The sequence below is a fragment of the Anomalospiza imberbis genome, chromosome 1, assembly GCF_031753505.1.
Source record: "Anomalospiza imberbis isolate Cuckoo-Finch-1a 21T00152 chromosome 1, ASM3175350v1, whole genome shotgun sequence".
NCBI classification, from domain to species: Eukaryota; Metazoa; Chordata; class Aves; order Passeriformes; family Viduidae; genus Anomalospiza; species Anomalospiza imberbis.
Genome location: NC_089681.1, coordinates 139,003,203 through 139,023,540, shown reverse-complemented (window position 1 = coordinate 139,023,540; position 20,338 = coordinate 139,003,203). Strand labels below are relative to the sequence as shown.

Sequence of the window (20,338 nt, the reverse complement as noted above, 5' to 3'; positions counted from 1 at the left end):
GGTTGTTTTTTATTAACGACCATCTAACTTGTGATATGTGATCTTGTACAATTAATACATTCACACAGCATGGTTAAATAGCATAATTAAATTGTGCCAGCATATATTTGAACTTCTAAGAGTTTAACTCACAAACTTGTGGCTAAGGCTACCACAAAAAAAAGAGCCTTCAGTCCTTTAGAAAATGAGAAAGTGCCCCAGATACAATCCAACACTTGCAGAAAATAACAAGCACCCAAAAGCTTAAAGTTACAACCTACCTCCCCTCCAGCAAATAGAAGAGCTTTAAACTCTGCTAGTTTCTGTTAAACTAGCAGAATAGAAAAATAAAGGGGTTTACAGTGAAAACGGAGAAAGCTGAAATAGTGTTTAAAATGTCTAGAAGGAGCTAATAAAAATAATTTTAAAAGCGAACACAAAGGAAAACATTAAGGCTTAATGATAAAGCTGCAAGCACTGGAAATGAAATGGACAAGGGCTTGATTTTTAAACAGGGAAAGCAATTGTTTTGACGTGAGTTTTGAGTAGTTTGAACAATAGAGAATTTTCAGAAATAAATGTTAGTTTTCCAGAAGACTATTGTCTCCTACGGAGAGCTGTACTATGTGCTCTAAATGATTCCCTTTTTTAATTTTTCAAAACAGAGCCGCTGCGCTCAGTTGCGAGCGGTGCCCGGGGGCTCCCCAGCGCGCACGGGCGCACGCCCGGCTACTTGTCTCCGCAGCGACTCTACTTTGTTACTTCCACCCAACAACTTTGTGTCGCCGCTTTCCGCCGAGGCCCCCAAGGGGACGGAGGGCGCTCTGCCGAGGCAGCCGGGGCCGGGGCACTGCCCGGGGCGTCCCGCACCGGAGCAGGGTGCTGGAAGCTGGGGAAATTCCCTGATAGGGGCCGGCGGCGGGACGGGGACGCTTCCACCTTCTGAGGTAACGGCGACCTCCTCACACGAAGCCCGGGAACGCCGCGCCCGTGGGAGAGGCCCGTTCCAGCCCCCGTCCCCCGCGACTCCATGTCGGGAAGGCGCGGGACGAGAACGGTCCCGCCATGGAGGCGGACTGACGCGTGCGCGGCGACCGCCCCGCCGCTGGGAAGTGCGGCCGCCCGCGCTCGCCGTCCAATGCGGGCCGTACCAAACCCCGCTGCTCCGGCGGGGGAGGGTGCGATCGGAAAGTGACGGAGCGCCGGGACCCGTCGGCCCCAGCTCATCCTGCGGCCGGCGGAAAAAGCCCAGCGGGGAGAACCCGGGTGCGGCGGCACCGCGGGTGAGGCGGCGGCGCGGCGGCAGCAGCACCGAGCGGGGCCGCGGGGCCGCGCCCCGACCCCGGCAGTGGCGGCGCCGGCGGAGGGGCGGGGCGCGAGCGGCTTTGGGTAATGGCAGCGCTGTGAGGACGGAACGGGGCAGCGACCGCGGCCGAGGGCAGGAGCGAGGGAGGCCGGGCGGGGGTCGCTGACTCGGGCCCCGGGCCGCCAGGTAACGCCCTCGCCCGGCCCGGCCCGGCCCGCCCGCCGCGCTGAGGGGAGGGAGCGCCGCGCTCGCGGGGAGGTGGCGGTCCCGACCCCGCCGGCTGTGCGCGGGGGCGATCGGGCCCTGCCCCCCATCCGGCCCCGGCCCCGGCCCGCCGCTGCCCCTCGCCCCGGGCCCCCATCCCCGCGCGGTGTCTGTGCGGCAGCGCCCGCCCGCCGCGTCCTGCCCCGGGTCCTGCCCTTGCCCCGCGGGGAGGGCGCGGTGCGGCCTCTCCGGCGGGGCCGCTCATTATCGGCTGGCTGCGCCCTCCGCCAGTTTCGCTTTTGTTTTGGTGGAGGGAGAAGCGGGGAGCGGGGCACGGGGCGGGGGCGGGCGGCACTGGTCACCTGTTTGACGCGAGTGCTCCTGCCTCTGTCTGCGCACCCGCCACGGGCTTGTAATGCTGCTCATCGAGGTGGTTAAATAGCTTGGAAATTTGGGGCGTTCTTTGATACTGGACAGAATGCTATGTTTATTTGTGTGAACAAATTGATGCAGTATGACAGCGGTGTGTTTTAAAGAATGAGGCGATGGAAGCGGCATCTTTTCATTATCCTACTGAGTAAATATGTTTCAATAACATCTGTTTACCTTAGGGCTTATCAAACAGGTATGGTTTCCCACCCCCTGAATAGTCTAAACCCTAGGGTAGATATTCTGCCCTCCTATAGTTCTTACCATGATCAATACAAGACGTTTAATAATCAAAGTTGGTGAGCTTTTGCATTGCTGACACTGGAGCACAGCATACCCCAAAAAGCCCAGTGTCTTACAGTAAAAGTTTTACCATACTTGTTAAAATGTCTCTAAAACACCCTTAAATTCATATTTCTATGAAAGTTGTAAGAGAATGCCAAATAGTTTAAGTATGTTATCTTAAACTATTTAACTCCAGAATGTCTGGATGACCATGTGGGTGCTTTAAACAGTATTAGGTTTTAATCATCCTGAACATGGTGTTATTGATTAACGACATTGGGATGTACTGTGTGGAGGACTTTTTCTTCACCCTTCCTTCTTCCCCTCAGTTTTGTGTCTCTTTGAAGAAAGGGCTGTTTTCTCTTGGATGTACCACCTGTGTTTCCAAGACGGTGACTTCTAATATAGCACAAGTACAGCTTCATTGCCACAACACTTATTATGATTCTTAATTCTTTTGTGGACCATGATTATTTTTTCTTGGGGTCAGCTGGAAATGGTCTTCTGTTTTCCATAGTAAGGGTATTTGGGCTTTTTGAAGATTACCACTTCCCCCTCTCCCATCCTGGAAGTGAGCTGTTGTCTGCCTCTGCTAAGGTTCATGTTTTTGTGAAACATACATCAGTGTGTTTTTCAGCTTACTTTCTTTGATGGATCTTGGTTTTGTCAATTCTCACTGATTTTTCTGTTTAAACTCCTGCTGACATAAATGGATTGAATTAATAACCATATTACAAATATCACAACATTTACAGCAGTTGAGGAGCTTGGTTGGTTAGTCAGGGGGGCTGGTTGTATGCATGCATGCTAAAAGTTGCATCTGATTTTATTGCTTTTTACTTAAACTGAGAAGAGATATATCCTGTAAGAGCTGGTAGTGGTTAAGCTAGTAAACTGGTGGCTAAATAGTTTTTTAGTATGACATTTGATTCTTTCCCTTACAGAGGTCTGCCTCTTGTGCTCAAAGTCTGTCAGTAGCTTTCTACTTTCCCTTCTGACCTTGAAATTTTGGAAAGACAAGAGTCACTTGTCCATCTGTTTGAAATGGAAATAGAAGTATTCTTTCCACTTTTTATTGTAGTCTTGAAATGTCGTATTTCTGAGCAGGAACTAGACTTGCTTTGTGCATGGAATGTCACACATCAGGTCCTTTCTAGATTTTAGTGGAAATGAGGCTTTCACGGTTGTCTCTTTTTTAAATCACCTTACTTTCCCCCTAGTTTTATTTAGATAATTTAATGTTGAGTGGGTTTTTGTTTTGCAATAAATCTCTTCTGCTATTTTTGATAGGATATTACTAGCACAGCTTCTGTATTTTCAATCCATGTCTTACTTGAAAGATGTCACTGTCTGTTGTATTGCATAGTGCAGTAAGCTGCACAAGCTCTGCTTATTGCCCTGTGTTTTCTTCATCACATCCCAATCAAAGCTTTCAGGTTTTGTGGCTTTTCAAATGTAACACCAAAAATGTCTCATGAAAGGCTGAGGTGAGCATAGGCTACAAACTGACAGTAGGAATTTCAGATACTCTGGTAATAGTTTAGTTTGTTCTTACCCCAAACTTTCTTAGATACAGTTGACACAGTCTTTGAATAAAAGGAAACAAATCAAAGTTTACAGCAAAGTTGTTTTCTTCATGTGGCACTCTTAAATGAATAGTTTGGTGAGATAATGAACTTCACAAAGCATGATGCTGTTAAATTAATTGGTGTTATGTTATAGGCTACTCATGCTACATTAATGTTCCATTCCAGAACATTAAAAATGAGGAATTGTGAGCTTCATTTTGGAGGGGGTGGGTGTTCTTTGTGTCGCTCTATCATAGTGGTGCAACAGCATACAAAGTTTAAATTGAAAAATTGAAAGGAAGTATATATATTTTTTAAATGATTGTGCAATGTTGTCTGACATGTTTAATTCTTCTACAGATTAACACTAAAGCCCCACAATGTCCTTGAAACCACGAGTAGTTGACTTTGATGAAACATGGAACAAACTTCTAACAACAATTAAAGCTGTTGTGATGTTGGATTATGTTGAAAGAGCAACATGGAATGATCGCTTCTCGTATCCTTTAAGTGAAAAATCTGACTTAATGTGTTTGTGTGATGTGTTTAGCACAGGGTAAACCTGTGTTATATAACGGTGATCCTGGGCAGCTTGTTGTAGGCTGTACCTGTTTTTAGGACTGAATAAATTGAAAGGGATGGGAAATTCTGCATATTTGGAAAGTATTCTATGTGAAAATCACCATGCTGATAAAAAGTAAATTAGTCTCAGCTTTAGTCACTTTTGGTAGCTCTAATACTTAGCTAATGCTAAAGCTGTTTTTACAGGTATTGAGTGTCTTCTATTCTGACAATGAGATTTTCTTGTATGTTTAAGGGTTTGTGTGTAGCAGGGGAAATACCCAGGACAGAGAGTACACATCTTTAGATTTGAGATGTGAGGGATGATGAGATTGTTCTGTGTAAAGATTTCTCCCTCTTTGCATTTCTAACTGTACTGATAACTACCATACTGGACAATCCCACAGCAAGGATTTATTAAAAAGCCTTCTTCCTTTCCCTCCACTGTTATTGCCTTATTACTCGTGACAGTTAAGCTATGTTTAACTACTCTTTCTGCATTAAATGGTCTTGCTGTTCAAGTCACAACTGTACATACATTGATGTAGTGGAAAGCTTTATGTTTTACATGTAAAATGCACCTGTAATATTTTAGAAGTTTTAAGTTTCAGTTTCAGGACTTACTTTTGAAGTACAACGTTTCTAACCAGTTACACTGTGCCCATGTATTCATTAGCCATTACATTGTGGTGAATAACTGGAGAATTTTAGGAGGCTTTGCACCTTTTCTGCAGGGGTTGGTCAGAGTTTGGTTTAACTATGAGGGGGAAGAATAGTTTAGACTTATTTATTGATTTGTTAATTCTCATGGGTGAGAAAAGAAGCACCTGGGAAGATCCTTATACTTAAGTTTTTACAACATAAGCTTATTCTGGGGTAGGAGCTTGACTCTAAAGTCTCATCTAATTCTGAACATGTTAACCATTTCTCAGAATTGCTTTCCCACGTGCCTGTGTTTTGAGTGGGTACATGTGTATATGTACATAGTTCCTAGTTCTTGTGGAGATGTTTTGTGGTGTAATAATCTTTAAGAGCTCTTTCATTTAAAACTTTTGTAGTTAATTTCTGGGGCATGACCTTGTACTGAAGTCAAGTTTAAGTGACTCTAGGATTTTTTAAAAAATTGAACTAATTAGGTGGGTATTTACATGCTGAGAAGTTGTTGTGCAGTCATTTTTTCTAAGCAGTTTTTGAGGATTACACAATTCAGTCTTTATCAAGTTGTTAAATTCTGTAGTTTAAAACTTTTAAACAAGAGTATCTAAAATAGATTTAAATACAAAATAATAATTGTTGCATGAGTTGTTGTATTGATTCCTTGTCACACTGTTTTGCTCACAACTTCTTATGTGGAGACCTTGCACACAAGTTTGCTGTTGATCCTCTCTTGGGATTTAATCCACTTGATTGAACATCAGAAAAGGATTGCTTATGAATAGCAGACTCAGGAAGCAGTCTTGAAATAATCATTTGGCGTGTAATTCTTAAGACCTTACTTAGTATCATCTCTTAATTACATTCCATGGAAAGTGGCACTGTTAGTGTCTGATTTGGCACAGGCACGAGCCTTTTGGCTTATTTTCTGTGGCTGAATGGCCCAAGGAGTTTGTGTAACTTCCAGCTTGAATGTTGGTTGTTGAGTAGTTCTGCTTCCTGTAACCAGACTTTGTGTTTTAACACAAGGCGCTCAATGAGTGCTCAACAACTTGGTGGAACTGGTAGTTCTATACTGCTGAAATAAAAACTTTTTCCAGGTTTTATACATAAAGAAGACTAAAGTATTAAGAATTTTTTTTAATTGGCATTTAAAAAATACGTCATCTTATTCCTTGTTAACTTTTTATTCTCTCTTAAATTCAATATAATTGGAGTAATGTTTGTAAACATCTACTGCAATTCTAAAGGAAATGTTCTGTTAACTCTTTCTTATTGCTTAATCAGCACAATAGAAAGATGGCAAATTATTTGAACCGTTTCAATAAAACCCAATAAATACAATTTCATTGATTGTAGTATCAGTTGATCTTTGTACTGTATAGTTGACACAGTGATGTGGAAACAAAGGATAAGATACAGCAAGCGATCACTGTTTCAATCTGCATCAGTGTATTCTATGTTTAACTTTCCCTTCTGCTGTTTGGGGCAGCTGAGATCCAGTGGAGTATGGAAGCTGACAGTATTTTAGGGATGACAGGCTTGTACTGCACGTACTCCACTGCTAGAACTAATTTTTGCCCCACTAGTTCCCAGAACTTGTTTGTCTTTAATATAGTGTTTCCTTTGTAACTTACGGTAATTTTATTGTTAAACATTGCTTATCTTTGAATAAATATTTTACCTCATGCTTGAAATGGTAGAATGGCAATAAGCTGGGAACCACAATGGTGTAAGAGTTAAAATCTTCTGGAAAAGATCACCTGAAAGACCGTATGTAATTTTATTTAGAATGTGAGTCATCCTGAACCACCTTTGACTTTCAGCTTTCCTTTTAAGATTCTCTCTAGATAGAAATGTGTATGAACTTGTTTCATTGTCTGGTAAATGAGTGACAGTTATGTCTCTGTTTGAGGTGTTTTTGTGAATACATTGTATCACTTCCAAGACTGTTCAGTAGGCATAAGAGTGCTTTTTAAGTTAAGGCTTGGTTAGAGAGTGATAGGTAGTTCCTCTCTACTTTAGTAACTGCCTTTTACCTAGAACCTTTTTGAATAAGTAGAACATCAGACTCTTCCTGTTGTTGTCTTGGGACTTCTACCCAGTAAGTTAAAATAAGATCAACAGTACCCAGGGACAGCTGTACTTCAAACATAATTATTTTAAAAGTATGGAGCATGACCACCTGCTTTTTTCACCATTTTTTCCCCAAGTTTGTTCTCCCTCCTCTAATGAACTGTTTTGCAAGGACCCTATGATGAACCAGAAACTTAAACATATATCTTTAAAAACAACTGGCCAAGAAGGAAGAGTAAATAAAGTTCATATGGTCATGATTCTTTCTGACTGAGTCCTGAAATTCTCTACAAATTTTGTTTCTGTTACAGAAGATAGATGAATATAAATTTTCCCAAAGCTCTACATTAGTTGCCTAGTAGAGAAGTCTTAACTAGGTGCTTTTTTAACCCTGAGGACAATATTTGTGAGTTTTTATAGCCTTGGATATAGTATTTTCTTGTTTATAGTAATTTTGTTGTTGTTCTTTCTTAGTTTGGAAGTGCTTCAGTTTGCCATTGCTGGGTGATGCCCCTCAAATAGCAGCTAGCGAAGCACTTAAGTCACAGAAGGGTTTTGATGTTCTTGTTCTCAATATAGAGTGAAGGCCCCTAGGCAGCAGGTTGGCTGCAGCTTCCTCTGGCCTTTCTCACCCTGCAAAACTGCATGCTGAACTGGAAGAACAGATGGCTTTCACCATTAAATAAATTATTGAACAGTAAATGCTTCTTCTTGTTCTACGGGACAGCTGCACAGAAAAAAATAGGCTTTAAGTTTATGGAGTGAAATACCAGTGATAATTAGTGATTAATTTCACGTCAGAGATTTTTTTTTTTTTTTTTTGTTAAGAGAGTCACAACACTTTGAATATGACCCTCAAATTTAGATTCTGGACACAAAGATAAAAGATAAAGGATAAAGATAGATAAAGAAACAAGTACAAATTGAGCAAGAAAGAACAGTTTTGTTACAGTCAAATATATTTCAATCTCATGATAGCTTTTCATTTTTATAATTCCAGAGAAACTTGATATCCAGCAAGTAGTATTTGGTTGATACAGGAGAGTGAGGTGCCTGTTCAAGTGCTTCTGTGATTAAGCTCTTAGTTTGTGGCAAATGTCAAGGAAGAATACTAGATTCAGCTTTCTTCATTTGTAAGAAAATTTATTCTCTAGAATAAGGAAAGGCATGTTTGTTAGATGTGCATTTTCATAAAGGAGTAGAGATACCATTTTCATTCATATATAGGTTTACTAAAACTAAGAAACTTGTTCACAAGATAAAATCAGAGATATTTGTTTGCTGCTTTCATCAGATAAACTCATTGCTATATTCTTGTGCTGCTATGGTGAAGACTGCCTCTTTCCTCTGAATTTGTAAGTTCTTGTAGTAAAGATCTGTAGATTTTGGTGATTCAGGTAGTGTAGTTGTGGATTGAAAGAGAAAAAACTCATATCCCTTTTTCTTGTCAGCAAATTATGAAGATTTCTAATTCTGTGTTTAATTTCTCAGAAATATCTTTGCATAGTGAAGAGGCTTGTGGCTTGAATTATATTGAGGGTGCATTTGACTACTCACCATCCTTAGACTGAGAAAATTTGTTGGGGAGTGGAAAGTGTAAAAATCAATTATTCTTCACAATGTCTTTAATAGAATATTTAATTCTTCACTATTTAAGTTTGTTTTGATATTTTATTGGTCATTACTTCACAAGATGGTGTATTACATTGGTAGCTACTGTTACAAAGCAGTGGATGTTGCCTGTTTTGTTTCACAGTATTTCCATTTAACACTTTTTGCTGTTCTGAGGAGAATTCTAGCAAAGATGATATATATGAGTGAAATAATCTACTCAAGATTATATTCTGGTTGGTGGTCTCTGAGATTCCAGTTGCCATATAAAGGGTTTTTTCTTGATTAGTTCTTCTGCATCAGAATCTTCTTTGTTTTGAGTAGTAATTTTGTATAAAAAATGAAACATGCATTTGGACAAGCTGTGTGATGAGAGCTTGACACTGTTCTGTAGATTAAGCAGGTGACTCTTCAACTGTCTGTCTTCTACCTCCTTTCACACAGGCATGTGCTTTTTTAGGACAGACTAGAGGATCTTGTGTCTTTCCTTGATTGAAGTGATATGCTAAATTACTGATTTCTACCATGGCTGGCTATATAAAGTGCTTAGGCTTAGTGGTTAAGCCATGTTTTAAAGTAATTTTTGCAATTAGTTTATTTCCCACAGTTGTTTATGCAAAGCTTGACCTAATCCTTTCTTGACTTTTCTGAAAGCAAAATTCTCAGTCATAACTTCTTTTCCTCAAGTTACTCTCAAAACTTGATACAAACCAAAGGTATAGCTCTGCAAGGTAGTTTAGGGACAAAACCACTTTAAGGGTGGCTTAACAGGTTGCTGCTTCCCCTTTAAGTTAGCAAGTACAACTGTTTTTTGTGGCTGTGATCTAAACAGGATTACTGAAATTATCATAATGGTTAAAAAGAATATAAACTTTTTTTTATCCACACCACCATTGTGATTATTTAGTTTTCAGAGTCCCCTGAAATTGTTTTACCTGTGAAGTTGAGGGCAAAATGCAGGGACGGTAAGTTATTTTGGACTCCAGGAAGGAAAACTTGAAGTCTGCTTCACCATGTGTTTGCTCTGCTCTGCACTTGACTAATCATGTTCTTCATCTAATTAGTGCTCCTTTCCATTATATGAGAAGAGTTTCAGTTCATGCTGGCTGCAAATACAGAAGAATGGTGCATGAAAGATGCTTTTTCACCTTGAGATTATTGTATATTATACATGGCAAATAAAGGGTAGAAGCCACATCAGTATGGGGCTATTAGAAGTTTCAAGATCTTAGCTCTAACATTGCCTCAGCATTCAGTATTTAGAATTTAATATTGATGCTGTAAACTTGGATTCTGCACAGGCTCATACTTACACTAAATTCAGAAAATGATCCATTTTATCTTTTTTGCTTGATGTAAAAAAAAACCTCCAAAACCTAAACTGCATATGGGTAGGAGAAAGGGTTCTGTAAATCATAAACTTTGTTGATATGTTTTCACACTTTAATACAAACCTTAACTTTGAGCCCAGAGACATTTATGCTTTGTGTGTGGCCTATCCCGAACCTCTTGGAGAGAGACTTTATACTGAGACTAAAATTTTTTTGGAGAATCATGTACGCCATTTGCACAAGGTAACCTATACAGTTACTGATGTCCATGTAGGTGTTCTTCACTTTTTTTTTTTTTTTACTTTTTATAGGTCTTTATGAGACTAAATCACAGGTGACAGAGTTGCAGAGACACAGTACTTGTATATATGAAATATGTAACACATGTCACAACATGTACACAAATGTAGGCAGGTATTATAGATACCTATTGATATGCAACACAAAAGAAATAATTTTCTTTCTAAGCCAACAGTTATGGTTTATGCAATATATTCATTGGCTTGAAAATCAAGTTCTTTCTTTTACATTGAATGCTTATAATCAAACAAGTTAGAGAAACATCTTCATTTTGCAAATGTTCTGTAGTTTGTCATTTGTCGCCCTGATTTCTTAGGATTTTCTAAAGCCTTCTGAATTTACATTCTTGTAGAGAACTTTCTCACGCAACTTTCTGTAAACAACCTATTGTTTTGCATTCTTTCATAGAGGCGGAGAAATGTGATAGACTGGTAGTTTGTCCAGTGTCGTTGGAGAGGTGGCACGTTCACCTTCCAATCCACTGGCACCTTTTGAGAACTATAAATGATTGGAGTCAGAAAAAATAAATTAGTCTCTTCATGGTGACCAAAGCTGTGGTGCGTCGTTTTTCCTTGTGTCCTCTGGTGACAGTCATTAACCTTCTGTTTCAAGAGAAATGTATCTGCTCTAGTGCCTTGGAAACTGATTGTATATACTCTGTTAAAAAAATAAACAAAAACCTTCTGAAATATGTGGGAAATAACACAAACACTTGGGAGGAGAGGAAATAATGGCAAATTATTTATTATGACAACAGTATTTTTATGTCTATATAGCTGTGAGTTAACTTCTGTTTCATCAGCTAAGACAGCAAATTTCATTAGAATTATGATTAATCATGTTTTGTAGATATGAATATATGAATATAGATGAATGGTGCCTCCATCTATATCAGTAAAAAGAGAAGTAGATACAAATAAGATGCTTATCAGTTTCTTTATAGAGGGTAAAGCATTGCAAATTCTGCATAGTGCTGCTAAATGGCTTCATGCTTAGGTACCTGAGTATTTGACAAGATAGACTGGGTGTCTTAATGGGCAGTTCCACTGGCTACAGAGAGGATAATTCTGGCACTGTGATAGACTAAATCAGTTCACTAAACTAGCAGAGAACTCTGCCAAATAAGTTCTTCATTTATTTAATGAGATAAATGAGCTCACTTAGGATAATCAGGCAGGTGCCAGCACAGTGGAAGCTTTGGGACGTAGTGGAAAGCATACATCCAGTTTTTAAATTGGCTATCCACCATTTGTCTCTGAAATAACGTTGGAAAACCTTTGCAAAATGCATACAGCAGAGTAGAGCATTCTCAATTCTGTTTTGTCTACCAACTTTCCTCTTTCGTTAATTTTTTTACCCTTTTTTGCATTTTTGCATGAGCTTCTTTGCTGCTTGAGCCAGATTTTTAAATTACAAACTCCAGAGAGAATTAAAGTTGAATTCCTAGGATCTCGTCCTCTCTCACAGATCATACTAATTAGTTTAAATGGTTGAACTTACTTCTCTGAAGTATGAATCTATTTTGAGAAGTTCAGTAGCTTTTCAGATGGTGCTTTGCTTAAATTTCAAAAGATTTGGGCCTAGATTTGAAAAACTTTAATGCTTTTTTTCATTTATATGTATCTGTGCTTTGTTAAACTTGTTTTATTCTGTGATTCTTGGTACATATAAGGACTTGTCTATCCAGTAAGGCGTGGTGGTTTTATAGTTGGTCAGTTCTTCTGGTGGGCAGTGCATGTGGCTGTGTGAATATAAAACTGATCTGTGTCACTGAGAGAATGGTTCTGTGAGTTATCCCACCAGTTTCATGTGAGAATATGAACCAGGGTTTTTCAAGCAGGTACTTCTGAAAAGATCAATAGAAAACAATACAGTAGAGAGATTGCTATTTTTAAATGCAAAATAAAACAAGTCCAGGTGTTCTTGCTGGCTTACCAAAACTTGGTAGTATTAAGATGAGTTAGCTTTTTGGTCATTGCCACAATTCTGAATATGCAAATACTATTCCAAAATGATAATCCTGTGATAACTTCCTAAGTATGTGTGCTATTTTCATACTAATTCTAGTGTGGGGGGTATGTGTGCCTTCACAGAGAGTTCTGGAAGCTGAAGAACAAGTACTGGTTATGTATCACAGATACTGGGAAGAGTATAGCAAAGGGGCAGACTATATGGACTGTTTATACAGGTAAGCTTTGCAAAAGCGTTGTTAAACCTTTGAAATTAACATGAAATTTAACATGATCTGCAGGTTAAGTTGAAGAGTGTTGATTAAAGAGGGCAGTAGATGAATATGCCTCGGGTTAATTTTGGAGAGAATATAGTTATGGTAGCAGAACATGAGAAAAAAGGAATAATGCCTCAACAGGTAAGTATCCAAGATAGTTTCTAAAGTTCTTTCATTACTAATATATTCTGCTTGATGATGCAGGGCCGAATGTGTTGGTGCTAATCAACCCTGCAGTGTATAAACTCATAATCATAGGAGTTCTTCTACAAGGATGGCACTGTACTGCAGTTTGCAGTTGAACCAGCATGGTTTAATCAAAGCTTTAAGATATTCTACTTTTTATTAATTAGTTGGTGTTCTTATTGCATGCCTACTCTGAAAAAAGTACCATAATTTAGTTGACTCTGTTGTATTCCAGGTTCTAGTTTGTATAATTCTTGCAGCAATGAAAACTGATTAATGTCTACAGGTGGTAATCTGAAAATTATTTTAAAATAGATTCCCTTAAAATTTAATTAGGCTTGCATCTCTGCTTCTAACCTGATAGGCAATATTTAAAACACTGCTCAAATGTCAGACACTTTTGAGCAAAATTCCTAAAATGTGAGATTGATAATGTCATTGGAAAATGAGTAAAATCTTTTCTTTCTTCAGTGTTGATTTTGTTTTGTTTTTTTTTTTTTTTACCCATCCTCCTTGGTGCATTTTGCTAGGAAAACAAATCTGGATTCAGTTTGAAAAGTAAAATCCCACATGTGCTTGACTAAACCAAGGTGATAAAACTGATGAAATAAGGAACACTGAAAGAAACATCTTTGGTTGTTGCTTTTGTTAGTTCTGGTGGTAAAAATAGTAGATAAAACCAATACTGGACATTGGACCTTACCAGTGTCTTGGTGCTGTAACTGGTTTCATAGGTACTTTTAAAAAATCTGGTCTGCCTACTTTAATTTCAAGTGTTTGGAAGTTTTCAGCAATTTGAAATTAAGTCAGTTAAAGGAAAAAAAAAAGAAGTATTACAATTTTTCATAATAAAATCCTGAAAACTAAACACACATGGTGCAGCTTTTGCTTTGTTCCATTTTGTCTTTGAAATATTTGTAATAATACCAGCATATCATGGTGTAGCAATTTTTAGTTTTACATGCTACTCTTGCTGTATGTACTGATGGAAGAGAGAGGGGGAAAGTGAGGAGAGTGTAGGGCTTTCCTTCTTAGCAAGTTTATTGAGAAAAAGCAGATTGGCAGCTGTTGGCTTTGTTCACATGGGGGAAGATGGGAAAATGCCACCAAGGAGCCTGCTTTAGGTTGGTGTTCGAGGTGTTCCTAATGTCCTCCCAGGTTTTATATGGCATGGAGAGCCTGGAGCCTTCTAGAGGGACCTGCATTTATAGTTCCTATCGATGGTAGCACAGGTTACAGTACCTGCTTTAGGTTGGTGTTTGAGGTGTTCCTAATGTCCTCCCAGGTTTTACATGGCATGGAGAGCCTGGAGCCTTCTAGAGGGACCTGCATTTATAGTTCCTATCGATGGTAGCACAGGTTACAGTACTCTTAACAGAGTGAGAAAGTAGCTGCTGTATTCCAGTGTGTCATCACTGCACTGCAACATGTCTTCCTTCTTTGGACTCTGTGGTGTCCTAAATTCTTTCAAGTTCACAGGATTTCACAGTGTGTTCTTCCTTTTCTACTTTGCTTGGCTTTTGCCTCATGTCAAGGGTGTTCAGACATCTCTGGTCAGGTGCACCCTCTGAGGCTCTTAAAGTGCTTCAGTAACCTGTCTCTTTTCACTGTCTGAAACTGAGCATCTCAAAACTTCTGCTTAGATCAGAAATTTAAAAAACCTCTCCAGTTGGCTCATTTAAGTATTTCTAATATAAGAAATAGTGTAGTTGGGAAATATGTTCAATTTTTTTCCCAGTTATCTGGGAAAGGAAAGATTGGTTCAGTTTAAAAATGTTACAGTATTTGTTCTATGGGAATACTGAGAGTCAAGAGGGATGTTTTAGCAGGTCTTGCATAGAATCCATTTTGTGTTCTTTATAAAAACTATGCATACAGTAGTAAATACTGAATTTAAAAATAGCATTTATAGCATTTATAGCATTTCTTCTCTATAACTGTTACTTAAAATAATTTCTGAAAATTCTTCTCTTTAAAATTTGTAATCTGGCTGTTAGCTAGTTATCATGACCTGAGTAAGGGATCATAACAGACAAAAGTTTGCCCTGTTAAAATGAGCAGTACTTCTGTATTTCAGTCTGAGAGAAACACAGAAGAATAAACAGTCCAGGTAGAAGGAAATACTTTTAACTTAAAAATATCTGATAGTAGGAGTGTTTTTCTATCCTTAAAATAAACTATTAGCACTCTTATACTAATCAGTGAGTTTAGGAGTTATTTTGCCCATATATGTATGTTTAAGTGACACATACATATATGTATCTATGTATAAGCAGTGCATGTTGGAAGGTTGGATTCTTACACAAGTAAGATGCTCACCAAGAAAATGCTGACAGTGATATTTCAGGTTCCTGTTTGATCTCTGTTACCAACAATACTGTTTTAATGTGATGTCAGTTCTTTCAATGTCATTTGTATTGTAATATTTTTCTACAAATAGCAATGGCATTGGTTAAAGGAGGCTATATTTTGTGATGTGGAAGACATTTTGCAGTTTTGAACCTAATTAAAAAGTCTTTTAGTTTTGCCTGTTTTGATGAGGATATCCTTATTTCTATAGGTACCTCAACACACAGTTTATTAAGAAGAACAAATTGACTGAAGCTGATCTTCAGTATGGTTATGGAGGGGTGGATATGAATGAACCTTTGATGGAAATTGGAGAGGTAGGTATCTCTGAAAGTGGGGTTGGATATAAGCAGTATTCAGAATGCTATGAATTCAGCTTTGTCCTTTGAAATTTTTTGCTCTTTTATATCACAGAAATATTGTAGATGTAAGCACTGTTCCCATTGTAAAATGAGATTACAATTTTGGTGTAGAAAAATAAGAGTGACCTGTCAGGGAAAAAAAACATATATGAAAACTGTTGGAAAACTTGGGTTTAAAATGTGATAATAGAAACACTTTGCAAACAAACTTTAGATTTTTAAGTGATATTGCTATCTAGAAAACATGTTGAAGAAGCAGTATACTTTTGTTTTCAGAAGCCCTTGAAATATTACTTTTTAGGCTTCTATTTCTTGATGTGACAAAGTATAAAAGCTTTTCTTAAGAATCTCAAGGCCGTAAAGTCAGTATCTGTTCACGACTTGTGTAGGATTAGGTTTATAGCAGTCACTCCTTTGTCCTGAAAAGTAATGGAGACTTGAGTCCTACATTCATGTATTAAATTGCAGCATTATTTTGGTGAATTCATTGCTCCATTTCTTGACCTACAAGGCAAGCTCCATTTCTGGACCTAAACTTGGCAAGTTTATCAAGTCGTTGTTTTGAAAGCATTTCTCTTTCATTATGGTTCCTGTAGGATTCTATCTTTTATTCTCTGGATTGTACAAGGGCTTTGGCAGAAGTCAAATTATTTGTTGTTTATCACTTTAAAATGGAAGGAACTACCATTTATGCCATTTTAGATGACTGAAATGATCTGGCCTTTATCTACCCAAGGGCAAACATGTTTATTTTATGTATAGTTCTCTTCGGTCTCAGCATGAAGTTACAGAAATAATGCCCAGTATTTTTAGAAGCAGAATTGCACTCTCTGTTCTGAAGTTTTTGCCTCAACATCACTCTTGTGTGGTAACAAAACTTTGGGAGCTTTTCAGTAATCAGTAATGAACAAGTCCATTCTTGCTCAGCTCTTCCAAGGTGTGTAACAGTAGGTCTGTACGTGAGAGCAGAGGTGTGTGTGTGCGTGAGGTGTGTGGGCACAGCTTCAAACAGCTCTTCATCCCCACAAGTGTTCCAGACATTCAGTAATTGTTGTACTAGGAAATATACAGGATGAGATAAGTTAATGAAAATAGTCTGCCACTGCTTGCAAGAGATTACTTTTTTCTTCTCTGTATGTTATGAATGCATGGTGAAGGAGGCTACTTTTCTGAGTTGAGCTCCTATCACTGATTTCAAACTCCTGAGTTTTCAATGGCTCTGTGGGAGCCCTGAGCTAGAAGGTATTTAAGATGTGCCTTCTGGGTTTTTTCCCCCCAGAAACAGATTCTGGAAAATGGACAAAACTGCCATATTCAGTATTGCCAGTCAAGTTGGAGAAGATCAGTCCCTATCCTCAAGTGGGAGAAACTGTCTTGAACTAATACATCAAGTTGCTGGATTGATCTGTCTATAGTTTATTTGACAAGAAAATTCCAATAGGTGACTTGACTTTGCTTCCCACTGGTAGCTCATATGTGAGGAGGACCATGCTAGAGACCACATTCAGAAGAGATCTACTTGAGCTTGTTTCTCTTCACCTCATAGTCACAAAATGTATCAGTTCTTTTTCCTTTTTTTCCCCTCCCTTTCTTCTTTCTCTAGAGCTTGCTTCTTTCAGCTGGCTTCTTTCATTCTGTACTGGATGAGTTCCTGTTGTCTTACAGAAACTTAACTGTTCTCCAACTACTCTCCAGAAGGCATGACAGTGAAAATCACTCCTAAGACAACTTTTTTTCAAAACATGATCTGTCTTTGGATTTATAAGCAAACCTTTACCTCTCCTTTAGCCTGCTTATGGTGCAGTTATGTCAGGTTTACTTTCTTAACCCTGTATTGCAGCATGGGTGCTGAATAGCTGTGACAGCTGGAGCACGTTCATTTGTCTGCTTTTTAAAGAGGAGATTTATTTCACAGAGTGGGTCAGATTGGCAATTGATAGCTTTGTGCCTGCTTTCTGTTAAGACATACCTGATTGTTTAATTTTTAAATCTAATGACCTGTTAGTTGGGTCAAAGCTTTCTTAGAAGCAATATTCCCTCTGTCCTTACTGAACTGTGCAGTTTCATTTTTTCCCAGTCTACTACTTCCTGGCAGGTGTTTTTGGAGGTCTCCTATGTGCAGTTATTCTCTGTGTATAAGGGATCACATTATCCCTTTTGGGCTTTAAATCGGACTTTGATTCAAGTGTAAAAGCTCATTTGAACTATTGCAATTGTGTTTTTAAAAATGGTATATCTTGGGAGCAACTGCTTCACATGTAAGAACTGATGAATTCCTGAACTGATTTGAATTCCATTAGAAGCCAAATGGTAGCTTGCCAGTGACTTTGCTTAAGATGTAAGTATCTTAGTTTGGAGATATTCTTTGAGTGTTGGATGAAAGGATTCTGTATCTTTGACTGTGACCTCTGACAAATTGGCAAGAGGAATTCCTTTTTGTCAGCTGAGGCTTATTTTGCAATCATTGCTAGAAATACTGGTGTTTGCATGCATTCAGACACTTTGATTAGAAAGGTATGTTACTTACCTATTACTGTGCAGATGTTTTGTTTATCTGTAGCCTCAAAATCTGCCCTAGTAACCAACTTGCTTGGAGTCCTTACATGCATTTGAGAATACTTGGAGTAGAACCAAGGAATGAATCAGTTCTATAAGATGTGTAGGAAGAACCCGGGCTGGGTAGCCAGCATTCACATACTGCCCGAGTAGGGAAAGAAGAGGTTATTTAACAACTGAATTTTAAAAATCCTCAATGGGGAATTGTGTCATCTTTGGTACTGTTCTGGGTTTGGTGTGGTGGTTTTTAGGGTTTTTTTAAATGTACTTTTTATTGATATAAACTTGTGTTGTGTCCTGGCAGCTAGCTCTTGATATGTGGAGAAAATTAATGATTGAGCCGCTGCAGGCCATCCTTATTCGGATGCTCCTCCGAGAAATAAAAAAGTGAGTGTTTGATTGTTTCTTGCTTTAACATAATGTGGGGGTTTTGTACTTTTTTTTTTACTTTGAAAATCTGTGGACTTTGATAGACTTCTTTTATGTCTGGTTTTTTTAAGGTAACTTCTTTTCTGATTATGACGGTCAATCAGCTTTTCTTGTTGTAGCTGTGTGTTTGTGGCTTTCATGTGTAGAAAAAGGCAGTGAATTCCCTGTAACCAGAGTAGTGATCTTTCTGTTTCAGCAGCCCTTTTTACTAGTGGGGTAAGAGAGGAGTTAGAATACTGTCCAGGTCCCATAGGATGCGTTTTACCTTTTTCTCCACCTGATGCTGACTGCCTTTAGCTTCTGTGCTGTCAGTCATGTTAAGGACCAGGCCTTGGGCAAAGATTTGCCAAAGCCAGAGAAGCTGTGTTTGCATGGAACCTGGAGCAATTCTTGCAAGTCACAAAGCTTCTGGGTTTCTGTTTTTCAGATCAGTACCTTCACTTAACATTTTTGGTGTTCAGCTTGAATGAAATGAAGAGAATTATTTTTTGTAGTTTGAGGGAAAGTTATTTATTTCTGAATATCTTTTTTTTTTTTTTACTACTTCTAAACAAAACCAAAGAGCTTGGGACTTTTAAAGCTTTGATTTAAAAATTTTATTTAACTTCTAAAGGAGCTTCTAATTTATGAATAAACAAATTTTGCAATCTACTACAGATCTTGTGTGTAGTTGTAAGTTTCATCAGTTTCTGCACTTCTACCACTGTTTGGGATAACTGGGTTTTTTTTAAGTGATTACTCAGCTGACCAGACTGGTTAGGTAAACTGAGGGAGAGAGGTATTCTGGCAGATTGAGGTTCCTTGAACATGCACTTGGTCAGAAAAAAATCTGTATGGCATTGAAAACCTAATTTTAATTTATTAGTTTATTTGTATTTTTCATTCCTGAATTAAATATTTGACAGCAAAGTAGTGGATTTGATATCTCTTTTGGATGGCATTTCTAAAGCCAGGAAGTATTTATTTGCTTCCCCTTGTTGAATCATGGTTCCTTTGTAACCAGGACTTAATAGTGCTTTATCCATTTTTACTTGAACTATTTTTACTAAATGTAGATTTCCCTAATTCATGGTGAAGAGCATTCTCCTTTGCTACATCAAGCATAATGATGCTGAAGACTTGTCTTACAAAATGTATATATTTCACTGGTGGGTGGGAGTGGAAATGTCTGTGAAAACCTTTTTCAACAGACATCTGATGCCCCTTAAAATAATGGTCTGTATTTAGCTTGAGGCAGATTGCAAACCTCCCCAGGGTGTTTAGATCAAGCCTGTCACTGGGAGACAGTGTTTCGGAGACATTCGATCTTGAGACTGTAACAAGTTGAAAGTATTTGTTACCAAACTACTTGGAAACTTTGAAATAAAACTTTGGTTATTGTCTCTAATGGTTGGATTCGGATTTCTTTTTTCCCAGTTTTTTTTTTTGTTAGGGAGTCTTTTGTATGATCTCAGAGAAGTTAATTCAGTTCTGCTTCTCAAAATATACATACAATATTTCATATTAAGTTTTTTCTAGCCACTTTGTGATCTGCGTATCATTTAATGAATTACATAAGAGAGAACCACTTCTTGTAGCTGGTTTTTCATTCTGTCAGGAAATGCAGTGCTTCCTGTGGGGATTCTGAGGATAGAGGCAACAATAGGCTTGTTGCTGTTCTTTGCTGTAATTTCAGTGGTCAATACATCTATTAAGAGGCGGATTTAAACATGCTGCTGCAAGTGACTTAAATGTCTTTTAACGTTGAGTTCAGTAATTCAGGAATTAAACAAGGTGGATATCCATAAGTTATATCTGTCAGACATGCAAGAATATGCATGGGAATAATATAACTTAACAATTTTAATAAAATTGCTAATACATGTATATGCTTAAAAACTCCTCTGTTCTACACCTTCCTCATAGTAGTTGTTTGTGCATGGTTC

The 20,338-nt window shown here is 38.4% G+C and overlaps 1 protein-coding gene across 4 annotated transcripts in view; it reads left to right on the top strand.

The window, feature by feature from the left end:
- Positions 1-760: 760 nt before the first annotated feature.
- CUL2 (cullin 2) overlaps positions 761-20,338 on the top strand; it is a 42,730-nt gene continuing 23,152 nt past the window's right edge. Inside the window, exons 1-6 of one of the 4 annotated variants that reach the window (XM_068173554.1) lie at positions 761-926; positions 4,132-4,270; positions 10,145-10,247; positions 12,398-12,492; positions 15,278-15,383; positions 18,289-18,371. In XM_068173554.1, coding sequence (XP_068029655.1) covers positions 4,152-4,270; positions 10,145-10,247; positions 12,398-12,492; positions 15,278-15,383; positions 18,289-18,371 — 506 coding nt within the window. In that variant the 5' untranslated portion in view covers positions 761-926; positions 4,132-4,151. Of the gene's footprint in view, positions 927-1,104; positions 1,472-4,131; positions 4,271-10,144; positions 10,248-12,397; positions 12,493-15,277; positions 15,384-18,288; positions 18,372-20,338 lie in introns of those variants that run through there. The other 3 variants (XM_068173563.1, XM_068173573.1, XM_068173581.1) reach the window with 3 other exon arrangements.